Source organism: Lutra lutra, chromosome 4 (genome assembly GCF_902655055.1).
Source record: "Lutra lutra chromosome 4, mLutLut1.2, whole genome shotgun sequence".
In the NCBI taxonomy this organism is placed as follows: Eukaryota; Metazoa; Chordata; class Mammalia; order Carnivora; family Mustelidae; genus Lutra; species Lutra lutra.
In genome coordinates, this window is record NC_062281.1 from 141,789,480 (window position 1) to 141,816,152 (window position 26,673).

Sequence of the window (26,673 nt, forward strand, 5' to 3'; positions counted from 1 at the left end):
GCTCCCTGCCAAGCAGAGAGCCCAATGCAGGGCTCGATTCCAGGACCCTGGGTTCATGACCTGAGCCGAAGGCAGAGTCTTAACCCACTGAGCCACCTAGGCATCCCCTCAGTTAACATTTTTAAAAGTTAATTCATAAAAACACATTGATTTTCCTTTCTTGCTTCAAAATAAAACTTCCTAACAGTAGAAACCTCAATTACATCTAATGGAACAAGTGCGGAATCTGAACTCTGATGATGTGGGTTTCAATTCTATCTCTACCAACCACCACTAGCTGTGTGACACAGAGCAAGGCAGTCAGCTCCTCTGAATCTCCACTTCTCAATCTGTGAAATACGACCCCCTCCACACATACCCCTTTTCATATAGAAAGTGTAATGCTGCCCATTAAATAAAAAATGAGATTTTCAAGAGCTAAACTCATAAAATCCACACTTAGTGAGCTGGATTAGCCATCTGTGCTAGGAAAGTAAGACACTGTTTATAAATGTGTGACTAATGAGTTTTGGAATTGCAAAAATTCCAATTGAGATCATTTGGGAGCAATCCCAGAAAGTAAGCAGAAAACTAATTATTTGTATTTTAACCCTGTTTGGATAAGGACCATGGGAAACAGAAGCAATGAAAATGGAGAGTGGCCAAGGTCAGTCCTGGCAGTGCCCATCCTTGCCTTGTACAGGGAGAGGAAGGTTTAGCTTGCCAGACATAAGCATTATGGTTTTTTTTGGCAAGGCTAGTCCTTCTTTGGGTTCAGGTGCTGAAAAGACACACATTAGTATTGGTAAATGCCCCTTTCTCTGATTTTCTATCTCTTAAGCAATCTTCTAATAATCTCTCAGGAAAGGCTGAAGTAACATGAACATCTGGTTCACTTAAAATTTGTCTTTTTCCCTTTAAGTGAATAAATTGGCCTTCTGATGATAATTTGCCTTCTGAAATAATTAGCATGCTGAGAGAGAATGTTCCTATCTGCTGACTCAAGTCTTCTGGGTAGCCCAACAGCTGCATTCCTCACTGTAAATTAATCCATGAACATCTAGCTTTTTATATTTCAGTCTCTGGGAACTTGATTAATGCAGGTCCTATCCCAGGTGCCCTTCTGGATCCACAAAGTCCAGGACTGGATCTCATGGTCAATGCACCAGGGGAATGCCATATTGCTGAGGACTCTTCCGGGTGCATATTCAGCCTTTCCCTAGAAGATATCTTTGTGTTCTGGCAGGAACCAAGGAAGTTAACATTTTAATTGTCCATCACAATCAATTTTAAAGGCCTGTGGTGTGGATTAAAGTTAAGTGTCTGCTTTTGAAATTGTGGTGTTCTGAACTGTTATTAATAAATATGCCCTTCGTCACAGGAGAAAAACAAGATAAATTAAAGCAAAAGCTGGCTAGGGAAGAACATCACCTCAGGTCTTTTCTCAATCCATCCTTCCCTGACTCCTCTGTAGGTCCAGAGATAGGACTATTATTTCACTCCCACACCATGCACCTTCTCCTTCAAGGCACTCTTCAAGAGTTAACTGAGCTCACAAAGCTCCCCATTCTTGGCAGGAACCCAAGGGGCTTCAGGCTTACTCTGACAACTGAGGAACCAGAGACCTAATTGAAAAAACAAAACAAAACAAAACAAAACAAAAAAAAAAGGAAAGAAAAATTGCAAATCAGCCCTTATTACCTTCCCCTCATTCTCCTTCATAGACACCTCAGCAATCCCAATCAATCCTATGGTAGAGCACTGGAAGAAGGGGAAATGTCAGGTCATCTTGGATCTGATGAACTTGCCTCGTGACTGCTATAGAAATCTAGCTGATTTCCACACACTACAGTGATCTAGTAAGAGATGTGGGTCTGAAAGATGAGTAAAGGTTCCTAGAGGGTAGTGAAGGGCCTAGACCCAAACCCTTGCATTTTCTCCTTCACATCTCATATTTTAGACTTGAAAATATTGAGAAGGTAAAGGTGGGGTTAAGGTAGTTAGAGAAATAAATACGATATCCCATGAGTTATGCTTATATAAAATATCAAGCTCAAATTTTGGGATAAAAGTTAACATCTCTCAGGGAGCTGGCCTCCTTCACCAATTTGAAAATGGGCTTAACTTGTCCAATATGGTCCATGGAACAAAAAACCAATTTAGTCAATAGGAAATCAGCTATTTATCCAGCTGGGCATAATGTCCTGAGGCAACTGAAAAGAGTTTAATTTGGTTTTTAAAAAATAGCAACATAAAGTTTGCAAATAATGCACGTTAATCCATCACCTCTGGATTATATTGGTCCTGATGTAATGGAATATCATCACAAACCACAGAACCAGAAAGGATTCTATAGTTTAACAATTAATTCAACATTTCATTTTATCAATAGGAAAATAAGTCCAGGACTCAAAATGACTTGCTTAAGGCCACTCAAGGAACAGAGGGAGGAGCTGAGAGTGGAACCCAGTGCTCCTGACTTTGAGACTAGTCCCTCTACTCTGACGTGGTGCTCTTTACGTTGGCAAGCCTGAGACAATGAACGGGTCACTATAGGGCGCTATGTTTCATAGTTGGAATCCCAGTCAACCTTCTGGCCAGACATTGGAAAGCGGCTTGTCTCATTGTGAGGGTGTAGGACATTCTGAGGTGGAGCATCAACAGCAGACATCAAGTCAGAAATTTTGGGAAAGTGGAGATCCAGAATTCTTCTTTTCCAGAGTCAACAGGCCTTAGGTCACAAGGAGACTAGCTGTGAACCCAGAAGAACTACCATGTGAGGAGCCAGCTAGGTCCTTCCAGATGAACTTATTTTACTCTAATGTTTATATATTTGGGTGTGTGGTGAGGAGAAACTTTTTTGGGGCATACCTTGAGTCAGACGCTTTATATCTACTCTCCCATTTAGTCCTCATATCTCCCCATCCTGAGGTTAAGAAATCGACTAGGCTTCACAGAAAAAAAGTACGGGGAGATTTTAGTGCGCCCCCTGGTGGGCATGAGAGAGGAAGGCGTTGTCCTGAATGTGTGCGGTGTCCCTGGTACTTCTTGTACAAATATGAGCAGTACTGAAAGGGGTGTCAAGCCAGGGTTCCTGCATTGTTACCCTCTCCTATTGGTAAAGGTTTGCTAAACAGGAAAATCTGTCTTATTGTGTCCTTCAGTTTTCTTTTTGCTCTGTGTGTGAGAAATGATTTTAACCTAGTAAACGTGACTTTTCTGATTTAGGTTTGTCAAAGAAGCAAAGAGTGAGCAGCTCCCTTATAAAACTATTGTGAGAGTTCTGTTGGCTGAAAAGCCTTTCAGCATCAAAAATAATGTGGTGAATATAGGACATGATAGGACAAAATCTGGTCCATGTCAGAATGCAAGTCCTCTGTGTTTTGTTTTCAAAATTTTCTTTTTTAAAAGTAATCTCTACACCCAACATGGGGCTCAAACTCACATCCCTAAGATCAAGAGTCACATGCTCCACTGACTGAACCAGTCTGGTGCCCCTGTTTTGTTTTTAAGTATATGAGAGGAAAGGTGTTTCTGTAAGTTGATAAATCATTTCTTCTTAGGACTTGAAGAAAAAACTACTGTACTTATCATAAAATGATATTTTATTCTGAAATCCCCCTGATGCAAACACACACACACACACACACACACACACACACACACACACCTGTCAGAACTAAGCCTCCATCAAAGAAGAGAGTCTGTAATCAAAACCTCCTAGAAAGCTGGGGAATTCGAATATGTCACAGTTTTGTCATGAAGACTTTTTGCAGAGCGAGGTCAGTTTTTCTTATTAGGGCAGATTGTTCACTTTCCTGCTCTACCACACAGCAGCTATGTGACCTTGAGCAAATTATTTTACCTCTCTGAAGCTCAATTAACTTATCTATAAAATGAGGATAATTCTATGTACAGATTAGTCTTACTGGAGGATGCAATGGGTTGAGGGAGGCAAATGGTTTCAAAGAGTGCTTGGCTTATGGTAGATTTCTGCCACTTGGTGAGTTCCCCGCTCTCAGTTACTCGAATATATAAATTATCATAATTGACACTTTTCCCCATTGTAATCATATGACTCTTCTACCAATCTATGAAAGCCCAGCCATCTTGACTCAGTTCCCACCATAGCTCTGTATGAAAGTCTCACCAATGTCATACTGTTGATTACAAAGTACATACAGTATGTGGGTTTAAGCCTGGGTACCTTGATTTCAGAACTCATGACTGTTTTCAGCAACCCTAGTCCAAACTGAAGAAATCACTGTATTGAAATGATCCATCTGTGGATCTGTCCTCCCACTAGCCTGTCAGCCCATCTTTGCCTCTTTGGCATCCTGCACCATGTTTGTCTTCTAGTGACTTAGCAAACACTTTTCATAATTCTCTCATTAATCTTTGTAGCCATCTCATGTGGTAAATTCTATTACTGTCTGCACTTTACTTGTAAGCAAAGGAAGGCACAGAGAGGATAAGCACCTTTCAGAAGAACACACAGCCAGTAAGCGGTGAAGCTACTACTTGAACCCAGTTAGCACAGCTCTACCTAGAGGATGAACTCTTAACTGTTGTCCTGTTAGCACTCAGTAGATAGCCCCAGGTGTTTTGCTACCCTGAACCTATTTAACTGATAGTAATCCCTCATGCTAATTACCCTAACACAATGATTTCTACCTTATTTTGTAGCAGAGGAACAGCAAAATAATAAACTTTGTCGGAGCAAAACTTTGTCAGAGCAAAACTTGAACTCCCCTTCCATCTGTTTTCTATCTTGTTAATTCTTCTCTGCTACCCACTTTCTTATCTTCGTCATTGACCACATTCTGTCATGCAACTGAAATTCCCTACATAACAGTTAGTATAATATGTATGACTAGTAAGCAAGGCAAACAACCTGTTCTTTCCAAAAATACCTTCAGAAATGCTGTGCCAGCCTGCTGGGAAAGGGAAGGAGACAGAGTTGAATATTACAACAAAACTACCAAAATCTTCTCATTTGCTGCTTTTGTATTTCAATACCAATTCTGAAATTGGATGCCTCCTTTAATTATATAAAGGCCTCAGGGTCCCGACAGCCAATCTTCCCTGTGGATTTATGATAGACCTTCATTCTACATCAATATAAATCAGATTACAAGTAATATTTCCTACATTTACTGGATTTCTTTCATATGAGGAGGCCAAAGGACACATCCCCTTTGTGCAATGTGATATGGATGGGAATAGTCTTCATACAACACAGAGAAATACAGGGAGAAAGAGACAAGGGGAATGTGCCAACAAGGCTGCCTCTGGCCACAGCAGCCTTTCTGAGGTTCTGCTGTGAGCTGCTGTAAGAGGCTTGTTACTTTCTCTTTCTTCTCACCTTCTGTGGTTTGAGGGTAGCTGTTTATCCAAATGAGTTACTTCATTTAGCCAATGAGTAAAACCCACCAAATCTTCCCCCCATTTTTAGAACTGAGTTTGCTTAACTCTCTTTTAACTCTCTTTTCTACTGCTTATGAAGGGCCCTGCTCATTCCAGGAGGCAGCCGCCAGCCGCACACAGCCACGGAGCTCTTGAAGTGTGACTGAGATGTGCTGCTCTCTGGTGGGGGAGCTCTTAGCCACTGTACCCATGAGCGCTTAGTAGATATGCCAGTTTTCAAAGACTTGGTAGGATAAGGAGAATGTAAAATAGCTAAACAATAATTTTAAAATATGACTACATATTGAAGTGATAATAATCCATACATATGTGGGTTAAATAAAATACATTATTAAAATTAATTGTACCTTTTTATTTTTTATTTTATTTTATTTATTATTTTTTAAAAGATTTTATTTATTTATTTGTCAGAGAGAGAGAGAGAGCGAGCGAGCACAGGCAGATGGAGTGGCAGGCAGAGGCAGAGGGAGAAGCAGGCTCCCCACTGAGCAAGGAGCCCAATATGGGACTCGATCTGAGGACGCTGAGATCATGACCTGAGCTGAAGGCAGCTGCCCAACCAACTAAGCCACCCAGCTGTCCCCTTATTATTTTTTAAATGTGGCTACAAGAAATTTGAAATGATACATGTGGCTCTCATTTGTGGCTTGCTTTTTATTTTTATGGGATGGTGTTTCACTACAGTGATCCTTTAGATCCTTTACATCCTACCAAATGTTCTCCCACCCTTGTCCCAGCTAAAATGTTCTTCTGGGGTCAGCTCCAATATTACCTTGCAAGAGGTCTTTTGTGACTCCTCACCCATTCCCCTGCTCTCCTTGCTGACCCTGATCATCATTCCCCTAGGTGAATCTTGAACTGCTCCTTAACACCTAACTGCCCTCATCACCCCCATTTCTGTCCTCCTGGTCTGTGAGCTCAAGCACCTGAGGACAGCACTTGTCTTACTCACTTCCATATCCCTGGCATGGAACAGTGCCCAGTACTAAAGAGAGGCTTTAATATGTTTGTCTGTTTGAGTGAATGGATGATAAATAAAGTGAACTTGGCTTCCTTTATAAACACATATTTCTCTTTCAGATCCAGGCCTCAACCACAATTGCAAGAAAGTTTATGGTCTGCTGTGATTAAGAAATTAACAGAGGAAACTGGAAAGGTTAATGTGATTTAAACCCATTGCCATATCTTTTCATACATTATCTATCTATCTCTCTATCTATCTACACAGTGATTTTCTCTTAAAGAATACATGTTGTGTTAACTGGAAGAAAAGTATATTGGAATCATGGATTGAAATGCTTAAACAAAGAATAGGAAATAATATGAAACTTGCACAGAAGGAAGAGACAGGGAATCCGAGGGAGAGGAGGCTAAAAGCACCCTGTGAAGGACTCTAACATTACACTGGGGCTCTTTGTGACAGAGCAACACTTTCTAATTGTCATTGCATTTATTGTTTTAACAATACCTTGGTATTTTTCTTTTATTTCATAGATTAAGTTGTACTTTTTGGCTTCAGTACAGAATGAATATTTGTCTTAAAAATAGCTACAGCAAAAAAAAAAAAAAGTACAACATATTTTTGAAGAAACAGAACTTTCGGAAGAAACCTTTGACCAGAAACCTGAAGTAAATAAGTAAGAACCAGAACAACAAAGCAAAGGTCTCCTTCACCCTCAACACATTGCCACAATCACATTCACATACACACATACTCTCAAACACAACCACACTCATACCCATACAAAACCCCTTTACACACTCATACTCACTCACTGCTGTAGTCTGAATGGTTGTGTGTCCCTCCCTAAGATTCACATATATGTTGGAATCCTAATGTCCAATGTGATGGTATTAGGAGGTAAGGACTCTGCGAGGTGATTAGGTCATGAAGGTGGAAGCTTCATAAATGGAATTAGTGCCCTTGTAAAAGAGACCCCACAGAGCTCACTAGCCCCTTCTTCTTCTTCTTTTTTTTAAAAGATTTTATTTATTTATTTCAGAGAGAGAGACAGCACAAACATGAGCTAGAGGAGGTGCAGAGGGAGAAGTGGACTCCCGGTTCACTGAGTAGGGAGCCTGATGTGTGGGTCAATCCCAGGACCCTGGGATCATGACCTGAGACAAAGGAAGAGGATTATTAACCCACTGAGCCACCAGGCACCCCTCACTAGCCCCTTCTGCCATGTGAGGATATAACAAGAAGTCTGCAACCCTGAAGAGGCCCCTCACCTGACCATGATGACACCTGATCTTGGACCTCCAGCCTCCATAACCACAAGGAATAGATTTCTGTTGTGTATAAGCCACCTGGTCTATGGTATTTTGTTATAGCACCCACATAGACTAAGACACTCATCTATATGCACCCGCACTGACACATATACTCATATATACATACCCACACTCACACCCCACACACATAATCTCACACCCATTCACACTTACCCTTTGCACTCACACACATCTACAACACACATGCATACACATCACTCACACAGATGCACTCTCACCGCACATACTCACACTCACCTACATTCATACTTCACGCAAGGGCTATACCCATTCAGCACCAAGTTGTTCGCTTCTGATGTAAACATCCTATAAAAATGAAAGGTCATCTCACATTTCCCTGGTTGCAAGAGAAACATGGTCTCACTTTATTCATAGACTAATGGGGTTTTACCTGGGGCTTCCTTTGGTGCCAAGACCTGAAATCCCCCTCTCCGCAGTGACAGGGTGTCCCTCTCATTGGGTTTCCCAGTACTGATCAAAGTGAAAAAAAAAAAAAAAAGCCACCACACACATACGTCTTTGCTTCCTTTCCCAGTGAGGTCTGATTTGGGCCCCACCACAGAACACCTGATCTGGCTGCAGTGCTTCTTTTTAGTCTGTCATTTAGACGAGTCCCCATGTAATGGCAATATCTCATCAAATTCCCAAACCTGCCTGAGAGTAGCATAAGGAATCCCCAGTTGGATAAGTGGGGCAGGAGGGGCTCCAGACAGAAGGGGCAATGATTTCTACTCAGGAAAGGCTCCTAGCAGCAAGCACCATAGTACCTGAAATCTTCCTTAGGAATCACTTCATCTCCCTAGAACTGTTTCTATGTTTATAATGTGAGTGATGGGACTGCACACTTTCATTTCCTCTGGCTCTTGGGCTCTATAGTTCTGTGGTCTGAAGCTGGTCTGTTCATCTCAGTAACTCTGGTCAGTCTTTTATTCCCACTCCCAGATAAGTGGTCTATTTGGGGCCCCTGAATAAGCCTAGGATTTTGCAGACAAGGAGTTAATCCTGTTATGGCACCGAAAAACTGAGGACTAGATCCAACACTCCTTAAGGAGCCCCTTAGTCTGGATAGTCACCAAAGGTTTTGAAGGTGCCCTGTCTTGGCCACCAAGTTGGAGAAGTTTCTAGTATCTACATTTTTGGCTTTGTATTCAAGTCAGTTCCAGTCGAGCACCCACAATTCTGGCTCCACAAAAGGGGAAATTTTTTTTTAAAGATTTATTTATTTATTTCAGAGAGAGAAAGAGAGAGCATGCGAGCAAGTGAGCGAGCGCATGGGGAAGGGGCAGTGGGACAAGAACAGTGAATCCTCAAGCAGACAACCCCCTGAGCATGGAACCCAATGCAGGGCTCAATCCCAGGGCCCTGGGATCATGACCTGAGCTGAAATCAAGAGTCAACTGCTTAACAGGCTGAGCCACCCAGGTGCCCCAAAAGGGAAAATTTTATAACAATAAGAGATGCCCACCACAGCAAGGACTGCTTACGAAGGGGAATTCTCCCTTTCCCAGATGGTCCCAGCAGAGGCATCTCTCTGTCCTTGGTGGAGTGGGAGCAATGTTTATGACAGGAAGGGTGGACTAGAAGAGAACTGAAGTCTTCTTGAATTCCAAAACCTCACTTCAGAATTTAGGCTTTTCAAGGATTAGGGGCAAGATTAAAATGAGAAGCAGAGAAGAATTTGCATATGCACGTGGGCTGAGCCTTACCTGTGGCTAACAAATGTTTATTGGAACTAAAACAGTGTATCTTTTCAGATCACTGCTGAGGACATTTCGGGAGAAGGAATCTTTATGGAAGGAGGAATTTTGGTTTTAACCAGTGGCTTACTTGTGAAATGAAAACCAACAGCCAAGAATTGGACTGGGTTCTTCTATAATACCAATTATGGCTGCTCTAAATGTCTTGCTTTGAGAATTGCCTTGCTCTTAAACATGGCTTTATTTTAAAATAAATTTTAAGCTGCAGTTTTAGTTTCAAAGTGAAGAGCTTGATTATGACTCACCAAGCTATTTATAGTGATCTCATACCAGACATTTTGTGTGCGTGTGAGAGAGAAAGGAAAAGAGGGAGAAAGAGCTCTGGCTCATTTCTGAAAACTGAAGAAGATTGCAATTATCAAAATTTATCATGCTAACCCCATCAGAGGGCTTTATACTCATTTCTCTGACTGACTGCGTTTTGCGCTCATCAGCTTCCTAATTCCAAAACTGTTGACTTACCCTTACGTGGAAGAGGTGTAGGGAGAGGGATGCAGGCTTGGGGAAGGAAAGAGGAGCATAGCTCTCCTGGAAACCTCTTACGAGCATTCCAGTCAGGAGCTCAATTCAAATAGTATTTTCTTTTCATAAAGATGAGTCATGATGTAGCAGAAAGAGGTCTGGATGGGGTTTCAGTCTCAATACTGAACTTAGTAGCTGGGTAAGTGTAGGAAGAACATCCCCCCTCTCTCCGTTTTTCCATTTGTTAAGTGGGGATACCTTGTACCTACCTCACAGGGTTTTTAAGGGATTTCGTGAAACAACTGCCTCAGATTTCAGCACTTTGTGAAACTCTCACACCCTGTAAAAATATTAGGTCTTACTGTTTTCTGGAAGGTTCTTCCAGTTACTACTGTTTTACTACTATTACTGATGAAGAGCTGCTTTCTGTTCCTGTTCACACTATTTTCTACTATTACTTGAGTTCTTGAGGTAGAGCAGCCTTCTTTCCACCCTCTACCTTTTTGGTGTCTACAGAAAATATATTCCTGAAAATCCATATCCACACACTTCTCATCTTTAATTTCAAAAAAAAAAAAGTGAATAAGTAAGGTGGCACAGTCATGGCTGGACATGTGGTCTGTAGGGAGGATAGGGTGACTGGGAGGGGCAACTGTCAGAAGAAATGCTGCAGTGGGGTCAGAGGGTGGACAGGCCTGGGAAGGAAGGCGTGGAAGTGGATGAGGAAAAGATGTGGTTGTATGGAGGCGAGAACACAGTCAGAGCTCTCACCCTTATCTGGCAAAAATAAATGACATTGAGTCAAGTGTCATGAGGATACTGTTGAGAAAATGAGTTCTAACTAAATCTCTGAAGCCTCATATAAAGCCATAATGGAAATAAAACATATTTTTGACCTTGAGACATTGTCCAAACATATAATTCTTTTTATATAAATTATATCTCAGTAAAAACAAAATAAGACAAAAGATAATTATATAATTCTCTTGAATTTTACACTGACACTGAAAACTTACCTTCCAGAAAAGAGAAATCTGTTGTCTACTGTAGTCAATGTACTGTTTCATGTACCAGACATCCAATGTCCCTGTAGGCTCTATTTTGAAGGGGAAAAAAACATATTTTTGGTATCAGACACACACACACACACACACACACAGATCCACAGATGCCCAATATAAAACCTTTCAAAGGCAATTACTTATTTAATAAATAACTCTGGGAGAGTAGGATTATAGAACAATTTCAATTTTCTTTGTGCCCCAGTATTGTTTTCCTTTTGTTAAACAATGAACATGTATATTGTTGGCCGTAGAAAATACAAGATTACCTTAAAAATAATTTTAAAAAATGGTAAGGAAATTAGATTCCTAACATACTCTTAAAATAGGTATTGATAAAATAACTCAGAGAAAGTATGTATGGTTCCTTCTTTTTTGTTGGAATGCAGAAAGAATTCTCAGCAGAAAAATAAAACCATTAATCATAAGGAAAATATTTTCTGATCCTGTAAAAATGTAAAATACAAATGATAAACTGTGTTCACTTCCATTCCTGAACTTACCATGTTGTGGCATAATTACTTGGTTTTATGATCATTAGGCAATGATCTAACTTGACAGGAAGGCCTATCTCATTCATCTTAATATCCCTCACACCTATGTAGTGCTTAGAAGGTAACAGGCTTCCAAAAACTCTTTTTTAGGTGATGAATGAGCAAAGGGACAATTCAGGCAATATTAGCTACTTCATGCTAAAACACAGGCTGAACTGATAGAAGGAATAACCACTAATCCATAAGATAATGGTCAAATATGACCTAATTTAATTCAAAAAAGTCAATCAAAGAAATTAGAAAAGGAACTGAACAATCAACTCCTGTGTGTGTGCACATGTGAGTGGGTGAAATAGTTTATTTCTCTCATTATCAGATTTGTTTTGATTTACAGGTCAGGGGTGGACTCCACAGAAAGAGTCCCTGAAAATAGTCTCCTACTACAACAATGTAACTTGTTTATCACTGACACTTAGATTGTATTGAGATGAAGCTACATAGGAGTTCCTTTTCGAGTGACAATTTCCATTTAACCAGATGGAAGTTTCCAGAAAATTAAGTCCCAGCAGGAAAACAGAGGACAAGCAGCCAGGGAGAGGAGAAGAGAAAGAGGGAAAGGGAGGGAGCACATGGACCTGCACACACTATGGGCAGGTCCTGCGGGGGCCTACTCACAGTTATCTCCCCTGTCCTCCTTATCCCACAACATACGCAGCTCTAATGCAGTGGTTAAAGTGTGAGCTCCAGAGCTAGACCATCTATGGGCAAATCCCAGCTCTGCGATCTTGAACAAATGTTAACCATGTCCTTAAGCCACTTTCCTCATCTGTAAAATGAGTGTCGTAGTTCTATATGTCACATGGGGCTGTTGTGAGAATTAAATGAATAACAGCATCCTGACCTGTGATAAGCATTCAATAAATTTAGCTGTTGCTGTTTTGGAAAATGAAATGCTGAGAGCCTAAGGAGCTTGTTCAAGTTCCCAGAAATAGTAAGTGGAGAAGCCAGGTTTTGAACGCTGGTCTGTTTCATCCCATAGCCCGAGCTCTTTGCTCTGTACCCTGCAGTTATCTGGCTCTGAGAAGGCTTACAATTTCTCTACAGTACTTCCACCCCCAACAGGTGCTCTTTCATATTCTAATCTCTTCCTTTGTCACTTCCTTTTCCTGCCTCTCTCACCCTCTTTCCTATCTGTTTTTTTCAAAACTATCTTCATTTATTTTCTTCCCCTCTCTTCCCACTAGTGGTAACTTATACCCTTGCAGTGAGGACCTAAAGATAAGAAATGTTTATTTAAGACATTCTGAATATGCTCTCCATCCTTCAGGATTATGAACAGAGACTCAGAAATCAAGCCTAGGGCTTTTTTTCCTACTAGTCCAGATGCAAAAAGGGGGGGGGGGAAAAACAACAACACAAGCAAGAGAAGGAAAGGGGACCTGAGAGTTATCAACCACCTACTATGTTCCAGGAACATCTGGACACTTAATAATCTGTACATTATCTCATTTAATCCTCACACAATGCACGGGGTGCTTGTAGCTACACCTGTTTTAGAGCTGAGTACTAGGAGGCTGACAAAGGTTAAATGATCTACACAACACTTGGGGTTGGTGAATGGCAAAGCCAGGAGCTGAGCCCAAGTTCCACTGTTTCCAAAGACCCTGTTCTTCCATTACAGTTTACTACAATAAACAAAAATCTGAACAAACTAGATAATCCAGACATTGACTACATAATCAGGATTTGGAAACCTGGGTGTGCTCAATGTCAAAGCCAGCTGACTTGTTAGTGCTAATGTCTCCAGTTAATTACACATTGGTAAGAAATTTGAAGGAACACTCATTGCCTTATTAAAGATCTACAACCTACCAGATTACTGTGGAGCTAAGAATTGAATTCTAGAATCACAGTCTCTTCAAAGGAAAAATTGCAAGTGAAACTGAAATTTTAATGGTGCCCACCTGCAGAGTTAGCCTCTATGAGAGAAATCATTAGTTGAATCTGTGTGAGTTTCAAAGTGTAAAATTTCATGACCAGGGGTGTTAAACCACTGCTGCTTAAAGCAACATAAGAGCTGATATTAAAGAGAATCTCTGACATTCAACTGACACAAAATCACTTGAAGTTCTAACCTCAGTGTTATCTAACAAAGGCAGATAAAACTATTATAGGCAGGCCAGAAAAGGAAAGTCAAAGGCCAAGTCCAAGTGATTACAAAACAAACGGGCACAAATGATTAAAAATACAAATATTGAGAAATGGAAGTCAGGTCTCCTGAGATGAAACTACCTCCTATATAATAAATGGGGAAACTATACGGTTGAATATAGTCACCCGCATGAAAAGAAGCAAAGATCCTAAATTAAGCAGGAGATGGGCCTAAATGACCTTGAGGGTGCTTCCAACTCTAAAATCCAAAGATTCTGGGTTTCTGTGAAACAGTACGTGTGGCAAACAAATCAGAGTCAATCCATGTGCTTCTGAGATGAGCATCCATATCTAAAGTCAGGCAAGTGCAGGGATGTGGTCAAGGGCAACTGAATCGCAGGTGGAAAGCAATCCCTCGACAGAGGTTTTCACAGGTAGTGAGGAGGAGGAGTATAAAGATTTCCAAGAACAGTGAAAATGGAGAATTTACCACAAAGAGAATATGGAAAAGGCATTATCTTGGGAGAATTTACCACAAAGAGAATATGGAAAAGGCATTATCTTGGGAGAATTTAACACAAAGAGAATATGGAAAAGGCATTATCTTGGGAGAATTTAACACAAAGAGAATATGGAAAGGCATTACCTTGGGAGGTTTCAGGTAGTGGACTAAATGCAACACATGAGATTTTTTTTGGTCCAAGTCATGCTCCAACAAGGGCAAGGCAGAGATAAGTTATTTGTTGCCCTGGTTCCTCAATGTCCACTTTTTGGGGATGACACATTTATTTAAAATCTAGTTTTAAACAATTAGATTCAAACAGATCTTATAAGTATCTACTTGATTAAACAAGTTTTAATTTCAGAAGTTATCACCAGCTATGCCTGCACAGGATGCCCTATACAGACTCCCCCATTCCTCTTCCTTCTTGATTAATGATGTTTAACACTTGATTCACTCTTTCTTTTCACCTCTTTCTGTCATCTCTTTTACTATCATGAAAGGCCACCATCCCACAGATTATTCCTTCCCAGTAGCTGGTACCGTCATTCCCTCTGTCTGCCCACTTCTAATGATATGTTTCTCTCAACTGATGTTTTTGTTTCATACTTCCCTGAGCAAAAAGAAGTAATCAGGCAGGGATTCCCTCATCTTTTCACCATGGAAACTTCCAAAATTCACCATTAATTCCCAAACATAGCGCTCCTACTTCCATTAAATTTCAACCCCTTAACCTGAGTGCTTGATCCTATCCTCTCTTGCTTTATCAAGGATCTTTCCTCCACTTCTCATGTATCATTAATTTCTCCCTCTCTGCTGGGACCTTATCATTACCTCGAAAATCACTACATTTTCTCTGATCCTAAAAACAAAACCAGCCAAAGCATTTCCTGATACCTCGTCCTGCTCCAGTTACTCCCCTGCATCTCTGCTCTCCTTCATAGAACTTCTTGAAGAGCTGTGAATTGTCCTGTCTTTAGTCCCTCACCTCACACTCACTCTCAACCTACAGCACCTTAGATTGTCTCACCATCATTCTACTGACACTGCCTCTGGTTGGCAGTGAATCTGTGTTGCCAAATCTAAGAGTCACTTCTTTGTTCTTATGTCATTGGACTACTCAGCAGCCTTTGACATAGTTGGGGAAGCTCTCCTTTTTTTTTTAATATGTATTTTTTAGAAATATAACCTTTTAAAATTTTTTAAAAGATTTATTTATTTATTTGTGAGAGAAGGGAAGAGATAGGGAGAGAGTGCCCGCTAGGAGTGGGGCAGAGAGAGAGAGGGTGAGAGTCCCAAGTGGACCCTCTGCTGAGTGCAGAGCCCAATGCGGGGTTCAATCTCATGACCCCAAGACCATGACCATAAGATCATGACCTAAGCTGAAATCAAGCATCGGATGCTTAACTAACTGAGCCAACCAAGCACCACGTTTTTAACATTTTTAACATCCAGGTCACAAGTGAAGAGCTAGTTTCTTGATAGAAGCAGGGAGGTTTCACCCATACTAAAATTAATGGAGGCGTTGTGCCAGAGTGCTGATGGGAAACAAGTTGTATTACAGTATATAATTATGATTAAGTTCAGAAACAAGCAAAACTAATTATTGTTTAGAGATATATACATTTCTGAAACCTATGAGAAAAGTACTGATAAATGTACAGGATAATAGTTACCTCTGGGGAGGCATCACAGGGGTAAGAATATATCGGTAATTTTATAGTATATAAATTTAATGGTGAGTTCATAACTGCTCATTCTGTTGTTATCCTTTGTAAGGAGAAAGTAGCTTAAACTAGGATAATCATAGTGGCAACAGAAGGAATGAAGAGATTCTGAATATGTTTAGGAGAGTCAAGTGCTAATATCGGGGAATGGGGGAAAAGGAGAATTTTTTTTTAAAGGAGAATTTAAGGATAATTTCTTGATAATTTTTTGACTTCACTAACCAGGGAGATGGTGGGATTGTTTACTGAAATAGAAAATATTGAAACTGAAGTATTTAGAGGTTTTGTCTGGCTACGTGTGGTTCAGAATATCTGTTGATATCTATGTGAAGATATGGAACAGGCTACCAGAGCACAAATCTGAAGTTTTGGAGGGAGTCCAAGACTGAAACTATATACTCTACCTACCTACCTACCTATCATCTGTCTGTCTAGTTTTAGAGCCATGGGACTGGATAAAGTCACCTGGGAAAACAAGGGAGCCATAGGGATTGACACTGAGAAGAGAAAAATGACCAGTAAGAGACCAAGAAGAACTGGCCAATAAAGCAAAATAAAATCCAGGAATATGAGATTTCACAAAATTCAAAAGAATCTAGTACTTCAAGGAGAAACTAGCTCCCTTCTCCTACTGCAATGACCTTGGAAGCCATATGTTCTAGGTGAGGGAAGGCCACAAAATTCCCTTGGAACTTTGCATTTCTTCTTGGTGTTGTATCCTCCAGGAATCTTTCCCTAATGTTCCAAAATAGACTATAAGTTTGAGTTTGAGGATCTGACTGGTTATCATTGTATCCCAGCACCTGGCATAGTTCCTGATACACAAACACCTTCCTCACAGATCAGCCAGAGAAGCATATATTTTTCATTGGTTTCTGTTTGGAAGGCTACAGGGAAAGCATTTCTTCCTTTGGGATAATCATCATCTTATCAAATAATTGAACCCAGACATTGATTTCTTCCAGGATAGGTGCTGGGCTTAGAGGGGACCAAAAAAAGAAAGAAGGGCAGAGACCGTCATTAGATCTCAAGCAACATTTTCCTTCTAATGAAAATGTTAGCATGTAAGCCTCTTTCAAAGGCTAAGAACCTTTTGTTCTCATTTTCTCAGGTCTTACACAAGAAGACACAAATATATATTCAAGTTTAGCTAGTTTAGGAGTCAGCAAATGATGGCCTCTTGGCCAAATCTGCTCCCTGTTTTGGTACAGCCTGTGGACTAACAATGGTTTTTTATTTTTTGTTTTGTTTTCACATTTTTAAATGGCTGAAAACAAAGAGAAGAATAGTTTTTTGTGACATGTGAAAATTACATAAAATTCAAATTTGTGTCCATAAATAAGGTTTTATTGGGACATAGGTTTGTCTACATATTTATACACTGTCATTGGCTGCTTGCACACTGTAATAACAAATTTTAGTACTTGACAGAGATATGGTCTGCAAAGCAGCAAATATTTACTGTTTGGACCTTTACAGAAAATTTTGCTGACCCCTAAGCTAGACTGTTATGAAGTACTTGCCAACCAAAATGGTAAAATAATCTCTAGTATTTAATTGGCCTTTTCAGCCCAAGGTAACTGAAGGATGCAGAGTAAAGAGCTCAGGCTATGCAATGAACAGACCAGTGTTCAAAACCTGGCTTCTCTACTTATTCTGGAACCTTGAACAAGCTCCTTCCCAAATGAAGAAAACAATAGCTAAATTTATTGAATGCTTACCATGGGTCAGGGCTCTTATCTTCATTTAAATTCACCCATCTTGGCAATATTTCAGAATTACAAATGAATAAATGAATTGCCTAACATCTTAACTTGAGATGGGGTGGTTGCAATGGGTAACCCTACATTTTCTCCCCTCTGGGGGGTTTCTCACCAATCACCCATGCCATCACCTATGCTGGGGAAGGGTTATTCCTTTACTTCTCTGGCATGAGTTTGAGCATGTAGCATTTTCTTTATTCATTGTCCATAATATAGATTACAGAACATGTAAATAATACTTTAAAAAAATGGTGAATGAGCAGACAAAAACACTTAATTGATACTACAGCTCTGAGGAATGGCTTGTTCATCTTTATTTTGGAGTCTCCTCCTGGGTGTTCTGAATGCTGAGGGAATCACCTCCCCCCAACACCTGGGTGTATTCTCAGGCATGTCTGGAGGCCATGCAGCCCAAACTCAACTGTTTTCCACTACAGTCTAAATATGGTTGCTCAGTTCCCAGTATCAGGCCTGCTTTTGACAGATAAGGGCTGAGGGACTGTCTTCCTTAACAGAGGAAAGCAAGTTCTTTCCTCCTACTCCTTATTTAGTGGCCATTTAAAAAGTGTTTTTCATGGAGGACCATGACAGAAGTTGAATTTGATGACATAGGAAAGAGCCATATGGAGTAAATAAAACCCTCCTTCTCTGCTGACGTGATCTAAATAATTGCCCAATCCACCAGGAGATAACATTGCTCTCAGTTTTGAGCAGCAAAGGCTGCAAAGAGCTCTATCGTAAAGTCATTCACAATTTTAAAAACTAAAAAAAAAAGAGAGAGAGAGAAAGCTTACCAGTAATTTTTTAAATGCCAAGTTACATATGAGTACAGAGCCAAAGGCTGAAAAGGAAGACGTGCTTAAAAAAAAAAATTTTTTTTCACACCTTTTAGGTGATATCAGTTGGTGTTTCATAAAGAAACTGATGACAGAAGCAGTGGTAAGGGGTGAAAACCATACCCCTCAGAGTAAGAGGGAAGAGGTCTTGCATCAACCCACAGAAGGATCAAACACAGCCAAGGGAAATGCAGACATTGAAAGGAAGCCAGCAGAGCTTGGTAAACGTGGTATCTCAGAGGATGGGTTTCTTCACAAATGCCTGTGATTACTCTGAACGAGCCAGTTCCTTGGTTTAATTCATAATTGTCCACGAGTTCACAACCATAACAAGCTGCTGCACTCATTGTTATGACAGTGGTTTATTTTAGGGGCTATGAGAAAGTTACTGTTCTACCTTGAAGTGTTTTTAATTCAACACGTAGACACTTAAAAAAAAATCCTTTTCACACTTCTCCAAACAGGTCATTATTAAATGTCAGTAAAAATGACAAGAATTCACAAGCCCAGAGTTTCCCTGGTTTTCCCTGGTTTATAGTTAAGCCTAATGTGATAGAACTTAAAATCTTCTCAGCCTATTTACTACCTTGGCCTTGGACATAAAATATGGCCCATTTTCAAAAATTTTATCTGTAGGACACATAAACAAAGTATAATCCATGAGGTATTTAAAAAATACATTACTTTGACTATGTGTAATAAAAGAATAAAAAGAGTAAGCTCTGGATTAGAAAAAGGACAAACATTTAAACAGAGAACAAATTAAGAGATTTATATCATAAAATGAGAGGGAATAAATTAGAATTTGTAGGGTGGATTTATTTTAAAATATTTTTTTAAAAATACAGAATGCAATTACTATAAGAATAAAGGAAGAATACACAATTATTCTACAATTTATATATTAGGTATTTTATCTTATCAGATAGACCCTTTGGGTCCTTGAAAGTCACTGGGGCATAACTGGTAAGTGCCATCAACTCTCAAAGGTCATTAGCAGAAAATGAATGTAACTTGTATCATGAGACTAACTTACAGGCACACATATCCATAAATTTTACAAATAAGCACTTAAGATTTTCTCACTTGAATACTTCAAAATCTCCACGTAATAAAATAATGGATTATATGACAATAATTTTTCTTCTGAGCCAAATATACAGATTAAGAGAAGCCGTATAGTATGTCACTAAATGAGTGTTTTTAAAAACTAATATTCAGATGGCTACTTCTTGTGTATCCAAAGATTTGCTAATATTGACATAAAGCTCAGACAGGTAATTTTGCTCCAATAAAATTACACCTTCATAAGCTGTCTTTCCCATAATTGCCAAAAAGAAAATCCTATCAAACTGAGAATTATATTTGCTATCCTTTCCGTAGCTATGGGCAGTCTGGTGGCCCTCATTTGAGCAGTGAGTATCAAAGGCATGATGAAGGCACTGCCATAATATTTAGAGGAGAGAGGATTGCTGGACGTTAAACTTTATTTAAAATGTTATGTCTCCAGAGTCTATCTTCTTTAAAGCTTTTAGTTTTCATAGAATACAGAAAGTAAAATGTATCAGGTTTTAACTTCTATAAAGGAATGAAATTACTGGTTATGGTTTTGTGGAATGAGAGCGTTCCTGAGATAAGAAGTGAAATAGAAATAAGAGTTATCACCAAACATCACTAAAGCATCAGCTGGTAACCACAGGACAACACATGGCAAGCAAGAGTAGGACTTACTGAATGTTAAAATTTCCTAGCAATATAAACATATCGCCCTGGACAATTACAATATTTAAGCTAATGTCAAAATTGACTTGTTAATTAATATACTCATTTACTTGTTCATTAATGCATTAAATTAACTCGTTGGTTTAGTACCAGTACTTAGAGATCCTATTCCAAGGAAATCCTTATATCTTCCTCTCCCTCTCCTCTCTCTCCTCCCTCTCCTCCCACTCTTCTCTTTAAAACACATACCTTCTTCTGGTGTTTGTGTTCTCAACGATTCACTCCAATCACTCCAACTACCTTTATGTAGATGTAGCTTAGAGGAAATCTGAAATTCATACTCTGTGAATGGCTTCAGATCCAGCAAATCATGTCTTCCTTTGGCATTTGTAGTACTGACCTTGAATCAGACAAGATTTTTTTAAAGGGGTCTATTTAAATTAAATTAAAGAATTCTGACATACATAGGTAAGAAACTTGAGTTGATAACTCTATTTTTTTTAGATCTATCATTCATTGAGAAGACAATGACAGGGTTATTGAATACAAAGGATGTTAATCTGAATTAACTTCTCAATAAAAACAAACTCTGGGGTCTAAGAACCCATCTATAAAGGCCCAAGGGGGATCCTGAAACAAATTGAAAAATACCAATTTTCAGAAGAGCCTTGGAGAATTTTCTAGAGATTATTTTTTATTTGGTCATAATTACAATGTGATAAATGTTTCTTTTAAAATAATTCTTTTGGGGGCGACTGGGTGGCTTACTCATTAGGCATCTGCCTTTGGCTCAGGTCATGATCCCAGGGTCCTGGGATGGAGCCCTCCCTAGGGCTCCTTGCTCTGCAGGGAGCCTGCTTCTCCCTCCCCCACTCCCCCTGCTTGTGTTCTCTTTCTTGCTGTGTCTCTCTCTGTCAAATAAATAAATAAAATCTTTTAAAAAATAAGATAAATATTTTATTTATTTGAGAGAGAGAGAGAGAACAAGAGCAAGCATGAGCAGGGGTAGGAGCAGAGGGAGAGGGACAAGGAGACTCTCTGCTGAGCAGAGATCAGGGCTCAATCCCAGGACCCTGAGATCATGACCTGAACTGAAGGCAGATGCTTAACTGACCGAAGCATCCAGATTCTAACACAGACATAGAACTGACTTCAAAAAGAAAACTTTATGTTAAAAAATTAATTACTATATTTCTCCTGAGTTTCAGCTATATGTAGAACTTACCTTTTGTTATTATTATAAGTCATTATATTTTACAAAAATACTAGGAGGAATTATAATCTTAAATTTAATTGTGAAAAAATTAATGTCTAATATTAGAGCAAATTGTGGGTCTTTATCTTTGGAATATTCAATTCCATATGAGTCTCTATAGACATTTCCTAATACTCCTCCTTCTAATATGTTAAAAAAATTACTAAAAAGTAATACAGAGGGAAGGGTAGCAGAAAAAGGTGAAATGAGTCCTTTACTAGAAATAAACCACAGAAAATTAATATTGGTTTACAGAAGCCAATGGCTTCTTAGCCATGAAATGGCTAAAAAAATTTCAGAATCAGGGACACCTGGGTGGTTCAGGTTATAATCCCAGGGTTCTGGGAGTGAGTCCCACATAGGGCTCCTACCTCCATAGGGAGCCTGCTTCTTCCTCTGCCTCTGCCTTTCCCCACCCTTCCCTGCTTGTTCTCTCTCTCTCTCAATTAAAGAAATAAAATATTTAAAAAACATTTCAGAATCAGTGATCAGAACTAAAGATAGTTCTTAACAAGTAGAGATATATGTGACTATCTGATATGTCCCAAGTATGTACTTCAGGCTACACATTCTTAAACTCCGTATTTCGCCGGCAAGAAAATACAGAGACCTGTGCAGTGATATTAAGAGCCCCTCCCTGATTTTCCTGTTTACTCTAAAAAGCATTACCATTTCCCAGGGCCCACTGCTGTTGGGCCGGTATCTGAGTCGGTTAAGCAGCACCAGCCCCTCATCGCTCCACCGAAGGATACATCTGCTCACAGAAGCGTTTACACATTTGATTCTGATGTCCCACGGGGGAAGAGGTCTCACTGGTAATCAGGACAAACAAAAGAGTGCGATTCAGGCTCCACAATTGGAAATAACCTTTGTTTTGATGTGAGATAGAAAGACTTGAACAAAACTCATTTCTAAGATACATGAACACCAAAGTTGGTGAAATATAGAAGACAGAAACCCCTGGCTTTCAGAGAAGAAACAGGTTGATTCACTATGAAATAATTAAAATAATTCTCCTTGATCTACCCTTATTTTTACCAAATAAACTACCTCCAACATTAGTGATAGTGTCAATTGCATTAAATCCAATATATCAAGAAAACCAGTGTGCCAAGCCTGAGAGTCCCAATGGCTGAGAAGACAGAGGTGGCTAGTGGTGATCACCTCTCGGAAAGGGAAGAAATGCTAGTAGGAGAAGGTCATGTGGAAGGGGCAGAGGAACAGAGAACACAGGAAAAGAGGAAGAAGGAAAGAAGGGACCTTACAGAGGAATAGTCAATGTGAAGAAATGGAAGGTAAGATGGGGAGAAGAATGATAGGAAAATGTATAGTAAATGCCTATGTCAAGACTTAGAGCATTATGTGAGCAAAGAGGTGCTGTGGGAAGAGAGAAGAGACAAGCACAGTGGAGGCCAGAACTTAAGGGAGGCCAAAAGCCCAGGCCTACTTCGGATAGTCAGAACTTGGAGATGCTTGAGATTGGCCTCTGATTCAATTGCTAATTATATTTGCTCAGAAATGTGCTGGGATTGGCTTTGTCTGGCTCCCAAGGTGATGAGAGTAATGGAAGTAGGTATTCTCAGAGAAAGATGCATTTGTACCTTGATACGCTTTATCAGAGTTGTCACCTCTGCTGTAGCCCAGCAGGCCCACAGGTAGCCTATCTCAGAACAGTGGAGTAACCATGGGGCTAAAAAGACACCTCTGCCAAGATGTGCCTATACTGAGCTTCATGAATAACCTTGCAGGACCCTCTCCTCAGTCAAATGGTATCACTGGTAGCTAGTGCCTCCGTAGGACTGGGCTCTTTTTTCTCGAACAGAAAGAATAATGTTGAATATTTCATTTCATACGATCATCTCTATAAAGTTCTAGCATCATGCACCCTTTTGCTTGCATCAAATATCTATTCTTTGTGACAGTGTCCCTTTTAAAACATATTTTTCTTTGTTTTTAAAATTTTTTTTATTTTTTATAAACATATACTATATTTTTATCCCCAGGGGTACAGGTCTGTGAATCGCCAGGTATACACACTTCACAGCACTCACCATGAAACAAACATATAGAACATTCAAGTGATGTTTAAAATAATGTTCATATACCAATGAATGATACCTGTAAAAAGTAAAATAAATTGTACCTATGTCCAAGAATGTAAATGTGGATGGAAATGATGAAGCACTTCCAAGGCTATTGTTAGCAGTAACCTTGGCTATGTAGCTGGATTCAGGCATTTCAGGGGTTAGACTGACTCCAAGGTCCAAATGGTCACAATAATGACCATTACATTGCTTCTGCCAAGTTAAATTTTTTGGTCCACTTAACCTATAAATAAAAGACAATTGTGTTTAGCAAGATACTTTATGAGCTACTTGCTCCTTCTAGTACAAAGGAATAAAATATTCAAATATTTAAAATTCTAGACATTTTGTTAAGGTCAGTCTTATTACTAGGAGATACATTATGGGAATATTTGTATTCTATGATCATAAATAGGAGCATATTTTCTCCCCTCTCCCCTTTCTCAGTAGGACTGAGAATTTTTGATGTTCATATAGATAAGTAACCATAGCTACACTGCCTAAATTCCCAAAACCCTGGCTGACATCCTGGCTCCTCAGGGCAGATCTAATTTTTATACAAAGCACCCAAGGCCACCTAGGCATTTTCTGCACTAAAGTGCCAGTTTTTAGTACAGACTGGAACCCTGGGCTCCACTTCCTTTCCCCCATTTCCTGCTCACTTTGGCATAGAGCAAACCAGCTGGATCTTTGGATGGGATTATGGGATCAACTCCAGGGAACAGACTCCCAGACTCTCCTTTGTGGGGACTTTCAAGTCAGGCGAAGGTGCTTTAATAAGATACTTCTCCAAAGCTAATGGAAAGCTACCACAAGGATGAGTCTATTTATGTATTATGACCCACAAGAGTTTGCAGCTGCAAAACAGGGAAGGGATATAATGCAGCCAGTTTAACCTTATTACGGCAGGGAGGAACATCCATAACATGGACCTCGAATGCCCTGAAGAAATTTCCGAGTTAGAGCTCAGATTCAAGACCTTAGTTCCCACACTGCAGATGAAATGAACCAGTTTTAATTGATGAACCCTAGACTTTTTTCTTAAGTACCTAATCACCTAGAGGTGTCTAATGCTTCTTCTCTCTGGTAAAAATAAAACTGTTAAATATTTCTAAGTATAGACTAAGATAACACGTCCAAAATAGCTGCAAAAATACAGTCTTTCACTCACTGTAAAGTATACGCAGTATATAGATGGGTGTCTCGTCCTCTGTCCCAGGTGCAGGTCACAGTCCCACGTTCACCCTTCTGTATACAAGATAAGTTTTGAGGCTGTTCTGGAACAACTTTAAAGACAAAGTGCAAAGCCTCATATTTTAAGCAGCACACAGTCGATATCTCAATCATATTGTTATTATTTGGCAATAAGATAACAATATTTCCCCTATGTCTAGATTCCATCAAGTTTAAATTTGTTTCCAAGGCATGAATATCTTCTAAGAAACAATAGTGAATATGGATCAAACATGACCTGCCAAGTCCTATACATTATATGAGGTTTTTTCTCAATTAGACCTCACAGCAGCACCATCAAGTATTTATTGTTATTATCCTCAATTGATCCAAGAGGAAACTAAGCCTTAGAGGCGAACTATCTTGTCCCAAATTATAAAACTGTGAAGTGGCAGAGTCAGGGCTCCAGCCTAGGAGTAGCTGACTTGAGTCGGAGCATTTTACCACCACATTCCTCCATTCTCCCTGACCAGTGAGCATCCAGGGCTAGCTCTATTACCACTGGTGAGGTTGAGTTTACTTATCTAGAGTGAAGTAATTCAAATATTAGAAACCTCTAAAGATTAGGGTCTCTTTCTCTCCATGGACTGGGTATTCGCTGCCAAGACATTTCCAACCACTGGCCCTAGACATGTCCTTTTGGGTTGTACCAGCTAAATCTAATTTCTGTAGCATCACCTGGAACACTTTATAAATGTTTATAAACTGATTCTTTATGTACATGGACATTGAGTACCTTCCATGGGCTGGGCATTACTAGCTATGGACATACAAATATGTACAAGGCAGGCAAGGTCCCTTCTATTAAGGGTGTGTATTTGTAAATTAAGCCATTTTCTAGACAAAGGTAAACCCAAAGCCAGGAGTTTCTCAGATTTAGTGGAGGTAAGAGAAAATACTGTTACTCATTCATCTCATTCTACTCTAATACTGCTACCCACATGTAAGAGACGTTTCATTTGGGTGAGATAAAACAGTTATACCACTGGGGCACCAGGGTGGCTCAGTGGATTAAGCCACTGCTTCGGCTCAGGTCATGGTCTCAGGGTCCTGGGATCCAGCCCTGTATCGAACCCCGCAGTGAGCCCTGCATCAGGCGCTCTGCTCAGCAGGGGGCCTGCTTCCCCTTCTCTCTCTGCCTGCCTCTCTGCCTACTTCTGATCTCTTTCTGTTAAATAAATAAATAAAATCTTAAAAAAAAAAACCCCTAGATATTGTCTGTACCAAAACAAAACTATAATGTTTGGGATAAATGGCTTTTTTTGTGTATGTGTCTTTAGCAAACATCACAGACCTGGGCACGATAATTGCCCCCTATGTGATAGTAGACAGATTAACTTCTCACAAGTTCAGTTTCTTCATCTATAAAATGAGTATAAAATATGTAGCTCATATAGTTTTATTTAATGGAATAATAGACTTTCTTTTCCTGAAAGAAGACCCTCTCTCTCTCTCTATATATATATGAAATATATATATCTTATACTGAATATATATGATCTATATACACACACACACACACACACACACACACACACACACATACTGTATAGAGTTCCCTGGGAAAGGGTGCAGGGAAGGAAATATTTTGAGCATGGCTAAATGTATATATACACTGTATATGTTTGTATACATAACTATTTATGACTGATCCACTTAGACTACTACCTTAACTTCTCATTTTCTGTAGAACTTTTTGTTTATCTTGGAGCCAATAAAAATTGTCTTGTTCTTCCATTAGTTTTCTTATTATTAATGTAATTCCAAACTCTCAAGCCAATTATCTGAACCACTGTTCCACATATTCAAATGCTATTTCATTTGCCTGAAGACCTCTTTCTTGGGGCATTGGGAACTATCCAACAAGACAGGTTTGCCTCTCTGCCTGGTACACAGCTATTATTCTGATATTGCCCGTCCTTAGT

The 26,673-nt window shown here is 39.6% G+C and overlaps 1 protein-coding gene across 8 annotated transcripts in view; it reads right to left on the reverse strand.

Moving 5' to 3' along the window:
* The window catches only part of IL12RB2 (interleukin 12 receptor subunit beta 2), an 88,924-nt gene that overhangs the window by 42,889 nt on the left and 19,362 nt on the right, over positions 1-26,673 (reverse strand). For all 8 annotated transcript variants that reach the window (XR_007127063.1, XM_047728698.1, XM_047728694.1 and 5 more), the window contains 5 exons: positions 24,687-24,801; positions 23,575-23,759; positions 22,101-22,243; positions 20,426-20,576; positions 10,937-11,016 (listed from right to left, as the gene is read on the reverse strand). Coding sequence is in view for 7 of the 8 variants with exons in the window: in XM_047728694.1 (XP_047584650.1) it covers positions 10,937-11,016; positions 20,426-20,576; positions 22,101-22,243; positions 23,575-23,759; positions 24,687-24,801 (674 nt within the window). In the remaining variant the exon portion in view is untranslated. The remainder of the gene's footprint in view (positions 1-10,936; positions 11,017-20,425; positions 20,577-22,100; positions 22,244-23,574; positions 23,760-24,686; positions 24,802-26,673) is intronic.